This window comes from Schistocerca nitens, chromosome 1, assembly GCF_023898315.1.
Source record: "Schistocerca nitens isolate TAMUIC-IGC-003100 chromosome 1, iqSchNite1.1, whole genome shotgun sequence".
Classification (NCBI taxonomy): Eukaryota; Metazoa; Arthropoda; class Insecta; order Orthoptera; family Acrididae; genus Schistocerca; species Schistocerca nitens.
In genome coordinates this window covers 945351189-945365537 of record NC_064614.1, presented here as the reverse complement: position 1 = coordinate 945365537, position 14349 = coordinate 945351189, and the positions used below count along the sequence as shown (strand labels likewise).

At 45.4% G+C, this 14349-nt stretch overlaps 1 protein-coding gene across 3 annotated transcripts in view; it reads left to right on the top strand.

Moving 5' to 3' along the window:
* LOC126194106 (chitinase-like protein Idgf4) overlaps positions 1 to 14349 on the top strand; it is a 179704-nt gene that overhangs the window by 95572 nt on the left and 69783 nt on the right. For 2 of the 3 annotated variants that reach the window (XM_049932742.1, XM_049932739.1), the window contains exon 6: positions 3184 to 3738. The exons of the other annotated variant lie outside the window; for it this stretch is intronic. In XM_049932742.1, coding sequence (XP_049788699.1) covers positions 3184 to 3641 — 458 coding nt within the window. In that variant the 3' untranslated portion in view covers positions 3642 to 3738. Of the gene's footprint in view, positions 1 to 3183; positions 3739 to 14349 lie in introns of those variants that run through there. 3 annotated transcript variants of the gene reach the window in all.

The following is a 14349-nucleotide window of genomic DNA, read 5'->3' as shown; positions in this document are numbered from 1 at the left end:
TAGTGGGAAGAACATATCATTAAATTTGTTGGTGACACAGGATAGATGTAATACACAGAGCTGGCACCTGTGGCAGACACGACTGTAATCCCGCTGGACATCGAGGCGGTTTGAGAATGGGTGACAGATAAGGGTACATCATTCTATGCTGATGAGATTTCATCAAACGCTGAAGGTGTGGTAGATTTTGGCATCCATGACGATGTGTTATAAGTGGATGACAGGTCTGGAGATTGAAATGCCCAGAGCAAGTGTCGAATACCAAATGTATCGAGGTACGTCAGACAACACGCCTTGCATTAGTTTGTAGATTATAACGTCACAGCGATCTCGAAAAAAAAAAGGACAAAGAACCGCATTTATTACGTCATAAATTTAACGGCTGCTCTGATAAACAGAGGTGTTCTTGTCGTGTACCCAGTGTCAGCTCCACTACCCCGCCAGTTGTTGACTCATGTGACGATGACGAATGCAATCCGGCAACGTGCAGTCTCCTCGAAGCCTCCACAGATGTCCACATCCGTCGCGATGAGTTACGCTGAACTAGCAATCCTGTGAGAAGACGTGGCAGCGCTCCTGCGTCCAATGACGTCCCTGGGAGCACCACTATTGGGGCGCCTCTCTGTTACCACGTTAAGAAGAGCAGCTGCATCAAAGGTCGCCGTGCCGCTGGACCATGGTGCTCCAATTGTTACCGCAAAGTCCGTACCGATGTCTTGCAGCAAACAAGGCCATTTCCTGACTAACTAAAAGTATATGACGTGGCTGTGTTGTCCTGCACGGCCTAGTGAACGATATCTGTCCTCCAGGGCGCTAATCGCATGTAGCCGTTGATATGCTGTACGGCGTTCAGTGTGGCGCTCCTGAAACCGTTGGTTCCATATTCGTATTAACATTGGTGGGATTGCGACCAGCACGAGCAGCAGCAATGTCGCTGAGTGATAAACCACAGATCCGATGGGCCACGACCCTGCCGATGTCGAATTCCGTCATATGTTGGTAGGCGTTTCTCCTTCTAATACTAGACATAACATGATCTTCTCACGAGAAACCAACATTCAAATGCGGTTTCTGAATGAGAAACTTACTGCGTAATCTTTTCTTGCAGACAATATGTATTTGGTGTTACGCCTACCTGCTCTGTGCAGTTGCCTTAAAATGGTAATCATTCACATATTCAAGCACGTAGTCGCTTCCTACAATTTGAAGTTTATTGCATGCTGCCTTCAGGATGTTGCAAGTTTAATGACCAACAGTGTTGTACAGAACATAATATTACAGACGCCTGATTATATGTATGAGGCAACATCACCAAGCGAGGCTACACAATGAATTCGCATTCGGGAAGACTGAGATTGAAATTCCTCATCCATGTCACATTGTTCTCGACTGCACATTAAACCTCAATCATTTCGTCCATTCTTTCTTCAGAAACTTTCCCAGTGAAGTACGCAGGGAATTAACTAAGCACTACACAGAAACCATAGGGACTTCGATTTGAAGAGAAACTTCCCAGTACCTACAGAATTATTTATACCCACGTTAGCTAAGTTTAGGTACCGTGACTGTGTGAAATAGTTGTTTCTGCAGCCAGTCACATTTATTTATTTTACTAGCCTTTCCCTTCCATTTGGCTCATGTATGGATTCGACACATATATCGAACACCTCCTAATCCATCTCTCAGTGTCCACCACTTCCTCCATCTATCTGTCCACCTAATCCTCTCACCTCTACCTATCTCCTTTTGCCTACTCTCTCTGTCTCTTCATCTCCTCATGTCTCTCTGTTTGTCCATTTTCGCGAACTCCTCTCTCCTACCATATCTTCCTTCCCCCTCCATCTGACCTTATTCTCCTCCCCCTCTCTTTCCATTTGTGCCTCCCCCTCTTTCTTTTCCACCTGCCCCTTACACCTCTACACCTTCCGTCTACGTTATCCACCTCTCCTTCCTCCCCTCTCTCTGTCCCTTTCTTCCTCCCCTCTCTGTGTCCATCCCCTAATCAATCCATCTCAATCTTTCCCAGCCGTGCTCAACAGATGTGTAGCCCTTGCAATACAGTTCAATTGAAAATCATTTCACGTGCAGGTCACCATGCAAAGCAGGTTGATACAGCAGTACTGCACAAATATAACAGGCCAGTCATGCAGGGCAGCCAACATGTTGGGACCTGGGAAACCTTTTCCTGACCCTCACATATAGGCTGCCCCCTACTGTTCCCACACGACATGCTTGTTGTGCAGAGTATCTTATACTCCAGTACTGGAGAACTACTTTTTGCCTTTATCTCTGCTCCTAGTTGAGCTAGGTGGTTATGAATACCACAGTGCTCATATCTGGAGGCCTGCTGTTTCTGTGCCAAATTTGTTTCATATTGATCCAAGTGTTTGGGAGAAGATTCCAGATACACACACACACACACACACACACACACACACACACACACACACACACACACACACACACACACTGCTTTATATATATATAGAGGCTGATTCAGCTGCCACTGCAGCTGTCGTTTTATGCGACAAAAAAAAAAAAAGGGGGGAGGCGTTTTTCGTAGGAAATTTAATGTAGTTAAATTGTACACTGGGATAGATTTTCGAATTATTCAAGAAAAACGTACAAAATTGAACTTCAAATGCACCCCCACTCCCACACTCAGCCCCCACTGGTCAGGGGTTTTAGTAAATTATTCATGGCACTCCCTCCTACCGCCATACAAAAATTTGTGACTGCACTAATTATTTCCCATATGGACCTTTCTTGGTATTCAATTGACTGGCTGTGGTATGTCACTCACTAAATTAAAAAGAACAGCATAAAATAAACAATTACTTCTTTGTATTCGCATGGCCTTCGGACTACGAAACTTATTCGCTTGTAAGGATTAAGTTCGGATCGAACTGTCAGCAATATTAGTTTGAGGTTAATGTTTACAAAAGTCGTTTTTCTTTTATTATCCTCGTGGGCACGTTTAGATTAATAATGTTAACGAAATAGTCGATTATGCTGGTGGCGTAATAGCCCAGTCAACGGAGACCAAAAAAGGTCGAATATTGGGAATAGTTCCTGTTGTCTGAAGTGTTTCTCCTAACTATGGTCAAAGAGTGGTCGCTTTTAGCGGATATTTCGGTCTGCACCCCACCGGAAATTCGCATTCCTGTTTCCTTCTGTTTACAGCCAGGAAGATCATCCTCGGCATACCAACGTTCGCCCGCACTTGGAAACTGACGAAAGATAGCAGGATCACGGGCGTTCCGCCGATCGACGCCGACGGTCCTGGAGTCGCTGGCAGCATAGCCAACATTTCCGGACTTCTCGCCTACCAGGTGGTCTGCACGCTGCTGCCAAACGACGCCAACGCAGCCTACAGAACAACACTGCGCCGCGTCACGGATCCGACGGACCGCCTGGGTTCCTACGGCTTCCGGTTGCCTACCAGAGAAGTCTCCGGCCTCTGGGTCGGCTACGAGAACCAGCACTCTGCCGAGTACAAGGCGGCCTACGCCAGGAAGAAAAGTCTGGGCGGCATCGCGTTCTCCGATCTGTCGCTTGACGATTACAATGGCGTGTGCACCGGTGAAAAGTTCCCCATTGTGCGTGCCGGGACACTAAAACTTCTCTCCACTAGCGTGTAAATAAGTGTGTTGTGTACAGTATTTCTTCGCGCTAAAGATTAAAATTGTAAAATAACTGATAAATATGTGTATCAATAAAATACAAAACTCTGTTGTATTCCCGATTAAGTCTAAATATGCATACCGCATATCATGACACACTGTGTGTCACTAAATTTGCAGTCATCCTCTGTTACAGAAATATGGTTTGCTTCGTAATAGCCAAAAATCTGTAGATCAAACACAAAGTAGAGTTACATAATTAAGGATACACACTTCGGAAAGCTCTTTCTGGAACAGGGAGTTGAAGAAAAGTCTATGCAAACAAACGGCGAAGGCAGTTCTGCTTCAGGGCAATAGCACTTTCAACTTTTATGAAATGGCACTGAAGTACATTATAAATACTTTGACAAGAATCTTGTATGAATGTGCGATGCCAAGTATTCGCAACTTTTAAACATGACGTCGATGGGCGCTGCTTCACAATAACTGCTGTAATAACGCAGGGTTATTCACCCCAATTAAGGTCGGAGGAAGGCAATGGCAAACCACCTCCGCTAGGACCTTGCCTAGTACGGCGGCGCGACTCCCCCGCAACGTCCCCTACGCTCTGTCAAGCAGTGTGGCACCTCATCATCATCATCATATTCGTAAGTACCTCCAGCGTTTCAGAAGAGTGTATGTGCGAAAACTACAATGGACAGTCAGTAGAAAACGAGACAGATGGATAAAAATTATGTAAACTGTTTGTTATTTCAAAAGTAATAGCCACCAGTAGCAATACATTAATGGTTCAAATGGCTCCAAGCTCTATGGGACTTAACTTCTGAGGTCATCAGTCGCCTAGAACTTAGAACTAATTAAACCTAACCAACCTAAGGACATCACACACATCCATGCCCGAGGAAGGATTCGAACCTGCGACCGTAGGGGTCGCGCGGTTCCAGACTGAAGCGCCTAGAACTGCTCGGCCACTCCGACCGGCGTAATACATTAATCCCACTGTGAGACAAGATGGTCAATGCCTTCATGGGCAAATGTTTGTGGTTGGCTATAGAACCATTATTGTATCCAGGCGTGCAACTTTTTTTTTCGAAGCAAATCGACGGCCACAAATGTTTTTCTTCAGGGAGGCCGACGTGTTGCCATAGTTGATTCGACTACGTTGCAGAAGTTTCGCCGGGAAGTCCATACACGTCCTCCACAAAGTCTCGATCTCCCTCCATGTGATTTCCATATTTTTGGAGCCCTGAAGAAAGACATCGTGGTCGTCAATTTACTTCGGACGAAGAAGGCCACGCCTGGGTACAATTATGGTTCCGTATGCAACCGCAACCATTTTTCCACGAAGGCACTGACCGTGTTGCCTCACAGTGGGATAAAAGTATTAACAGTTATGGTGATTAGTTTTGAAATAATAAACAGTTTACTTACTTTTTTCCATCTGTCTCATTTTCACTGACATACAAAAGATTGACACAAATTAGTGGGTGGGGAATCTCCCGAAGTTTTCAACTCGCGATACTAGTACTACTAGGCGTCATTTGTGACGCGGCAAGCGCCAATAAGTGTGTGCAGTTCACTGAAGTCGCAGACACGAATTGCCGGGGAAGCAGAGACAGCACCCTCCTTTGGAAATCTCTTTGTTGGGCTGTCTATGTCCAGGTGTGAACTCATTCGATATGGAGCGGGTGATTTGTCTACATTTGTGACAAACCTGCTCCTTGTTAACTTCGTCAAGGCACATATTAGGAATTTAAAGCTGGAGAGATGTTATGTCCACAGATATATGGACCCTGGAGGTACTTATGGACAAACTTGTGTTTTGTTCAAAGTGAACGTAGGAAGTACACCACCGTGCCGTACTACTGGTTGCATTGGAATGTCAGAAACAGTAACATGTGCTCAATGTATTTAATTTTTTTAAAACATGATTGGTTTCAATAATTTTTTGCTCGTCCCTTGATAGTTTATTTTCAGTGCTGCAGGATACCGTATTTGTCTTACGCCACTGTGGAACTCTATAATCGAGCAACGTACCGCATTAATTCGTATGTGCTGCTAATGTGCTGCAAATTGTAATGAACTGTGCCATCTATTATCTTGAAACAAAGAGAAGCTAAGACTGCTAGCGTAATTAAGAAACTATTTGTTGTGATGTTTTAGTGAACGACTGTCCTCGACCACGAAGTTTAAGCTTGTGGAGGGACAAATTTTGTAGGAAGCGATCAACTCATTGGCCCAAGTTGTGCACTGTCTACGGATTCTCTGCATTGTTAGCCACCTCAAACGAAAGACAATAAATGTATTCGCAATTGCGAATATGGGTAAACATCAGCTGTAGAATGGAATGACGCCAAAAAACTGTGCATCTTATTCGGAATAACACAGACACTGAAATATCGCATGAAGCGGAAGACGTACTTTGTTAGTAGTGCTACATGATTTTCTCTGTTATAAGTGTTACAAACTGACTCTACAGCGTTCATATTTGGTATGATACTGTAAGAGTTACCACTTAAACAAGCAAGTATACAATCTGTGCACTCTGTAAGTTTATTTACATATACAAGCCAACTTTAGTTTTTCCGTTGTGTAGCAGTGAGACTATGAATATCCAATTCGCATCAGCGTTCTATATTTTAATATTGTACATAAAAACTAAACGTGATATTCGTAGCTATTATCTTTCAAGGAATGTGTATAAAAATTTTTTTGAGTCATGATAATATTACGTATTGTCGAACTTTCATGAGTTTCGTGCAAAATTAGTACTTTATTCGTTTTTGTAAGCTACATTTGAGCTTTCTACAAATTTTAACAATAGTATTCTGTTTATTTTCAGTGTATACCTATGTGACTAAAGATATATTTTTGAGAGTTTTCGAAAGGTAACTAATGGCGTGCATAACGTATTTTTTAGTATATCAACTGTTGTAAACCACATTTATACGTTCTACAAATTGGGACTGTACAGTTTTATTTAACTAATTGTCCCTGTTCTCGTTTACATAGAGGATGCTGTAACAGTACCTGACTCTCTCCTAAACAAAAATAATTGATGATGTATAAGGAGCGATCAAAAAGTATGTGTTGGAAGGCAGTACAGTGTAGAATAGTTATGGCAGTGAGGCAAAATAAGAGTGAGCATTGAGGCAATTATCCAACCGACGCAGTAGGTTCAAATTAACTGTTTGGTACAACACTGTGTCCTGGTGCGTGAAGACGTCCGTAAGTGCCTGCTGTACATCCTCGTCCGCCAGGATTCGTCAAGCCTTAAGATCTTTTTTAAGCGACCGAAAGCACGATAATCGCATGGGGAGAGGTCAGGACCGTAGGTCGGGTGCTCCAGTGCCTCCCGTTTTAGTTGGCGTAACTTCTGCTTTATGACATTTACCTTATGGGGGTGTACGTTATCATGAAGCACCAACACCATTCCACAACGGTCGTTTTCGACAGATGGAATGTATACCGCAGAGACAGGCTGGACAGTGAAGGGGGAGGCGTGTTTATAGCGACAAGAAGTGCAATAGTATCGAAGGAAATTGACGGAGATCCGAAATGTGTAATGATTTGGGTGAAGGTCACGGTTATAGCAGGCTCAGACATGGTAATTGGATGTCTCTATAGGCCCCCTGGCTCAGCAGCTGTTGTGGCCGAGCACCTGAAGGATAATTTGGAAAATTTCCCCACCATGTTATAGTTCTGGGTGGAGATTTTAATTTGCCGGATGTAGACTGGGAGACTCTAACGATCATAACGGGTGACAGGGGCAAAGAATCCAGTGCAATTTTTTTAATTGCTTTATCTGAAAACTACCTTGAGCAGTTAAACAGAGGACCGACTCGTGGCGATAACATATTAGACCTTCTGGTGACAAACAGACCCGAACTATTTGAAACAGTTAACGCAGAACAGGGAATCGGCGATCATAAAGCGGTTACGGAATCGATGATCTCAGCCGTAAATAGAAATATTAAAAAAGGTAGGAAGATTTTTCTGTTTAGCAAAAGTGACAAAAAGCAGATTTCAGAGTACCTGACGGCTCAACACAAAAGTTTTGTCTCAAGTACAGATAGTGTTGAGGATCAGTGGACAAAGTTCAAAACCATCGTCCAATATGCGTTAGATGGGTATGTGCCAAGCAAGATCGTAAGAGATGGAAAAGAGCCACCGTGGTACAACAACCGAGTTAGAAAACTGCTGCGGAAGCAAAGGGGACTTCACAGCAGACATAAACATAGCCAAAGCCTTGCAGACAAACAAAAATTGCGCGAAGCGAAATGTGGTGTGAGGAGGGCTATGCGAGAGGCGTTCAATGAATTCGAAAGTAAAGTTCTATGTACTGACACGGCAGAAAATCCTAAGAAATTTTGGTCTTACGTCAAAGCGGTAGGTGGATCAAAACAAAAATGTCCAGACACTCTGTGACCAAAATGGTACTGAAACAGAGGATGACAGACTAAAGGCCGAAATACTAAATGTCTGTTTTCAAAGCTGTTTCACAGAGGAAGACTGCACTGTAGTTCCTTCTCTAGATTGTCGCACAGATGACAAAATGGTAGATATCGAAATAGACGACAGAGGGATAGAGAAACAATTAAAATCGCTCAAAAGAGGAAAGGCCGCTGGACCTGATGGGATACCAGTTCGATTTTACACAGAGTACGCGAAGGAACTTGCCCCCCTTCTTGCAGCGGTGTACTGTAGGTCTCTAGAAGAGCGTAGCGTTCCAAAGGATTGGAAAAGGGCACAGGTCATCCCAGTTTTCAAGAAGGGACGTCGAACAGATGTGCAGAACTATAGACCTATATCTCTAACGTCGATCAGTTGTAGAATTTTGGAACACGTATTATGTTCGAGTATAATGACTTTTCTGGAGACTAGAAATCTACTCTGTAGGAATCAGCATGGGTTTCGAAAAAGACGGTCATGTGAAACCCAGCTCGCGCTATTCGTCCACGAGACTCAGAAGGCCATAGACACGGGTTCACAGGTAGATGCCGTGTTTCTTGACTTCCGCAAGGCGTTCGATACAGTTCCCCACAGTCGTTTAATGAACAAACTAAGAGCATATGGACTATCAGACCAATTGTGTGATTGGATTGAGCAGTTTCTAGATAACAGAACGCAGCATGTCATTCTCAATGGAGAGAAGTCTTCCGAAGTAAGAGTGATTTCAGGTGTGCCGCAGGGGAGTGTCGTAGGACCGTTGCTATTCACAATATACATAAATGACCTGGTGGATGACATCGGAAGTTCACTGAGGCTTTTTGCAGATGATGCTGTGGTGTATCGAGAGGTTGTAACAATGGAAAATTGTACTGAAATGCAGGAGGATCTGCAGCGAATTGACGCATGGTGCAGGGAATGGCAATTGAATCTCAATGTAGACAAGTGTAATGTGCTGCAAATACATAGAAAGAAAGATCCCTCATCATTTAGCTACAATATAGCAGGTCAGCAACTGGAAGCAGTTAATTCCATAAATTATCTGGGAGTACGCATTAGGAGTGATTTAAAATGGAATGATCATATAAAGTTGATCGTCGGTAAAGCAGATGCCAAACTGAGATTTATTGGAAGAATCCTAAGGAAATGCAATCCGAAAACAAAGGAAGTAGGTTACAGTACGCTTGTTCGCCCACTGCTTGAATACTGCTCAGCAGTGTGGGATCCGTACCAGATAGGGTTGATAGAAGAGATAGAGAAGATCCAACGGAGAGCAGCGCGCTTCGTTACAGGATCATTTAGTAATCGCGAAAGCGCTATGGAGATGATAGATAAACTCCAGTGGAAGACTCTGCAGGAGAGACGCTCAGTAGCTCGGTAAGGGCTTTTGTTAAAGTTTCGAGAACATACCTTCACCGAAGAGTCCAGCAGTATATTGCTCCCTCCTACGTATATCTCTCGAAGAGACCATGAGGATAAAATCAGAGAGATTAGAGCCCACACAGAGGCATACAGACAAACCTCCTTTCCACGAACAATACGAGACTGGAATAGAAGGGAGAACCGATAGAGGTACTCAGGGTACCCTCCGCCACACACCGTCAGGTGGCTTGCGGAGTATGGATGTAGATGTAGATGTAGATCTATACACACATTCTTCATTCTGCGATAAATGTCTACCGGTGTTTGTGCTTCGGCAGCCAACAAAAGAATATTAGAACGTTGGTTCTGTTTGGACGCATTTGGTGATAAATTCGTCACTGTTCAGGTTTCCGCATTTTCCACACCCAAGTCGGAAAGACACCAATGCCAGACTAATCCCTTGTCTCACGTCGGTGCTTGTGTACTCGCATCGGAGTCGCGTTACGTAGCATACATGCTGCAGCAACGCCCTCAAACGAAAACTTTCTGATCGCCCCTTGTACAAATCAGAATGAATACAGCAACACAGTATTTTGTAAACTCAATATATATTTAAAATAACCAACAACACTGCATGTCTACACAGCCAAAATTGTTCGATGTTCAGACCAACATTAAACACTACAAATGTAAATCCCTCAGGCACTCGATAAAATGATTGTATCTGTCGACCACAGCTAAAATAACCAGAGTCCCAACCAAATAGACTGAGTTAGGGTACAACTTGTTACAAGATTAATCTAAGTTCGAATCAGCTCAACACAGAAACTACAAATTACGCCAAACCTCAAACGAATTATTGTTGACCACTGGGTAATTTTCTAAATGATAACTGAACCACAACACGCAATATTTCTAAGTGTCACGACCGCTTCATCGTGAAAAGTTGTTAGACGCATGTTGCTAAATCATCGCTCAGAGTAGCACAGATCCTGCCTGTTCAAACGCGTCAACTGCGCCAGAGGCAAAATGGCCGCCGTCTTTTACAAGTTTGGTCGCCTTAACTAAGTAAAGCGGTCATCAATCCCAAGACTGTTTTGAACACTACGGTTCTGTTGGAGGCGGTACGCCGTTGCCTTCCTCCACCTCTGAGCTGAATTACCCAGTCATTTATAGAGCTACAGTTTAACGTGGATTCCCAACCACGGTGCAGCGCGGCATTTTTTACAACAAACACTCCCAGAAAGTCATATGATGACAGATAAAATTCCTAGCATTCATTTCCTTATCTCCTCAAATTCCAAGAATTCACGTCACTAAAAGTGTTAGAGAAACCAACAGTCTTATTTAGATCTTTTTATACAGAAATCCAGCCTCGATGCATCATAAGTATGCTAAAAACCTGATTAAAATGACATATTACACTTAATAATATGTTATGCAGTTAGCTCATAAATCTAATTCCAGTGATTACATACAGTATTTCAATTTTCAATCTTTGCACACTGTGCCTGGAATAATTATCGTACATGCATGTGATGTGCATTTATCTCCCAGGAAATGAAATTTGTCAGGTAAACATATAAACTTACACTGCTGGCCACCGTAAATGCAACACCCTGAAGGAAGCATCCGAATCGAGTGAAATTTACACCATGAGTTTGCAGCGATGAGATATGCAACTGATTAGAATTTCAGCGCAGACGCACATCACGCGCGCCTGTGACGCCACCTCATAGCGCCATTTAAGGCTTGGCGATTTCGACGAGTCTACGTTCGGCACGTGTGTTTACCTTGTGGTTGTTTCACAAGACGATCAGTTATGCCTCGTAGACAACAGCGAACATCTTTTGATCAAGTATCCGAGTTCGACAGAGGAAGGATAGTGGCTTACCGAGAATGTGGATTATCATACAGAGAAATCGCTAGTCGTGTTGGACGAAACCAAACAACTGTAATGCGGATATGTGACCGTTGGATGCAGGAGGGTACGACGGACCGACGTGGTCGATCGCATTCACCTCGGTGCACCACTGCACGTGCTGATAGGCAAATTGTGCGCATGGCAGTGACGGATCGCTCAGTGACATCCCGAACCATAGCACAGCACACTGCGTCTGTAACGCATCATCCAGTGTCTGCGCGTACCATTCGACGCCGTTTACAGCAGAGTGGTCTGACCGCAAGACGTCCATTGCTTCGTCTACCATTGACGCAGGACCACAGACGTCTCCGTCGCCAATGATGTGATGACAGACGGATGTGGACGGCAGAATGGAATGACGTTGTCTTTACTGACGAGGCACGCTTCTGTCTGCAGTACCACGATGGTCGGATTCGAGTGTGGAGACACCGTAGAGAGAGGATGCTGGACAGCTGCAGTATGCACCGCCACACTGGTCTTGCACCGGGTATTATGGTATGGGGCGGTATTGGATATTACTCTCGCACGCCTCTAGTACGCATTGCCGGTACTTTAAATAGCCGGCGCTACATATCCGAGGTGCTGGAGCCAGTTGCCCTTCCTTACCTTCAGGGCTCGGCCACAGCCATATTTCAACAGGATAATGCGCGACCACACGTGGCACGCATTGTCCAAAGGTTCTTCGTCAATAACCAGATTGAATTGCTTCCCTGGCCGGCTCGCTCTCCGGATCTTTCGCCGATAGAAAACATGTGGTCCATGGTTGCTCAAGGAGTGACCCAGATTACATCCCCAGCTGCCACACCAGATGATCTTTGGCAACGTGTGGAAGCTGCTTGGGCTGCTGTACCCCAGGAACACATCCAACGTCTCTTTGACTCAATGCCGAGACGTGTGGCAGCGGTGATCTCCAACAATGGCGGCTACTCTGGCTACTGATTCTGGCAGGAACCACATGTCACAGACGTCTGTAAACGTAATCATTTGATACTTGGTCAACATGTTATCTACAAAATAAATTTTGTTGTGCTACCTCTTGTCTTTCTTGGTGTTGCATTTACGGTGGCCAGCAGTGCATAATCTAAGTGTTGTGTGCAAACCAGGTACATGTTTGGCAACACATCCTGCCATGCTCATCAAGTATCTCTCTTGGTTTATTAATTAAGCTGACTTTAATTAAATGTGTGATTAAATTGCCTCTTATAGGTTAATCATGTAGCCACATATACACTCCTGGAAATTGAAATAAGAACACCGTGAATTCATTGTCCCAGGAAGGGGAAACTTTATTGACACATTCCTGGGGTCAGATACATCACATGATCACACTGACAGAACCACAGGCACATAGACACAGGCAACAGAGCATGCACAATGTCGGCACTAGTACAGTGTATATCCACCTTTCGCAGCAATGCAGGCTGCTATTCTCCCATGGAGACGATCGTAGAGATGCTGGATGTAGTCCTGTGGAACGGCTTGCCATGCCATTTCCACCTGGCGCCTCAGTTGGACCAGCGTTCGTGCTGGACGTGCAGACCGCGTGAGACGACGCTTCATCCAGTCCCAAACATGCTCAATGGGGGACAGATCCGGAGATCTTGCTGGCCAGGGTAGTTGACTTACACCTTCTAGAGCACGTTGGGTGGCACGGGATACATGCGGACGTGCATTGTCCTGTTGGAACAGCAAGTACCCTTGTCGGTCTAGGAATGGTAGAACGATGGGTTCGATGACGGTTTGGATGTACCGTGCACTATTCAGTGTCCCCTCGACGATCACCAGTGGTGTACGGCCAGTGTAGGAGATCGCTCCCCACACCATGATGCCCTGTGTGCCTCGGTCGTATGCAGTCCTGATTGTGGCGCTCACCTGCACGGCGCCAAACACGCATACGACCATCATTGGCACCAAGACAGAAGCGACTCTCATCGCTGAAGACGACACGTCTCCATTCGTCCCTCCATTCACGCCTGTCGCGACACCACTGGAGGCGGGCTGCACGATGTTGGGGCGTGAGCGGAAGACGGCCTAACGGTGTGCGGGACCGTAGCCCAGCTTCATGGAGACGGTTGCGAATGGTCCTCGCCGATACCCCAGGAGCAACAGTGTCCCTAATTTGCTGGGAAGTGGCGGTGCGGTCCCCTACGGCACTGCGTAGGATCCTACGGTCTTGGCGTGCATCCATGCGTCGCTGCGGTCCGGTCCCAGGTTGACGGGCACGTGCACCTTCCGCCGACCACTGGCGACAACATCGATGTACTGTGGAGACCTCACGCCCCACGTGTTGAGCAATTCGGCGGTACGTCCACCCGGCCTCCCGCATGCCCACTATACGCCCTCGCTCAAAGTCCGTCAACTGCACATACGGTTCACGTCCACGCTGTCGCGGCATGCTACCAGTGTTAAAGACTGCGATGGAGCTCCGTATGCCACGGCAAACTGGCTGACACTGACGGCGGCGGTGCACAAATGCTGCGCAGCTAGCGCCATTCGACGGCCAACACCGCGGTTCCTGATGTGTCCGCTGTGCCGTGCGTGTGATCATTGCTTGTACAGCCCTCTCGCAGTGTCCGAAGCAAGTATGGTGGGTCTGACACACCGGTGTCAATGTGTTCTTTTTTCCATTTCCAGGAGTGTATATAGAGCTCAATCGATGTTTATCGATTAACGGTGTAATCTGACGGGTCGATCTATTTTGTGGAGACGCAATTAAATTTGTTATTAAATATTTAGTGAAAAAGCGTCACAGAAACCTTCTGGGCTCTATTATTAATTACACACCTCACTTTCATAGTGTGCCTCTGTAGCTGTTGAACTGCCGCTCTCTCCTCTTTGAAACGGCGCATCGTGATTCATTGTAAACACCATGGTTTGCATTGCACGTGTGTAAATGTAGGTGACCTTGTGCGTGCAGCTGGTGCAGACAACGACACGTCTGGGTCCACGCGAATTTGGATAGGTCTGCGTGCCCTCAGTGCTTCAGTTTGT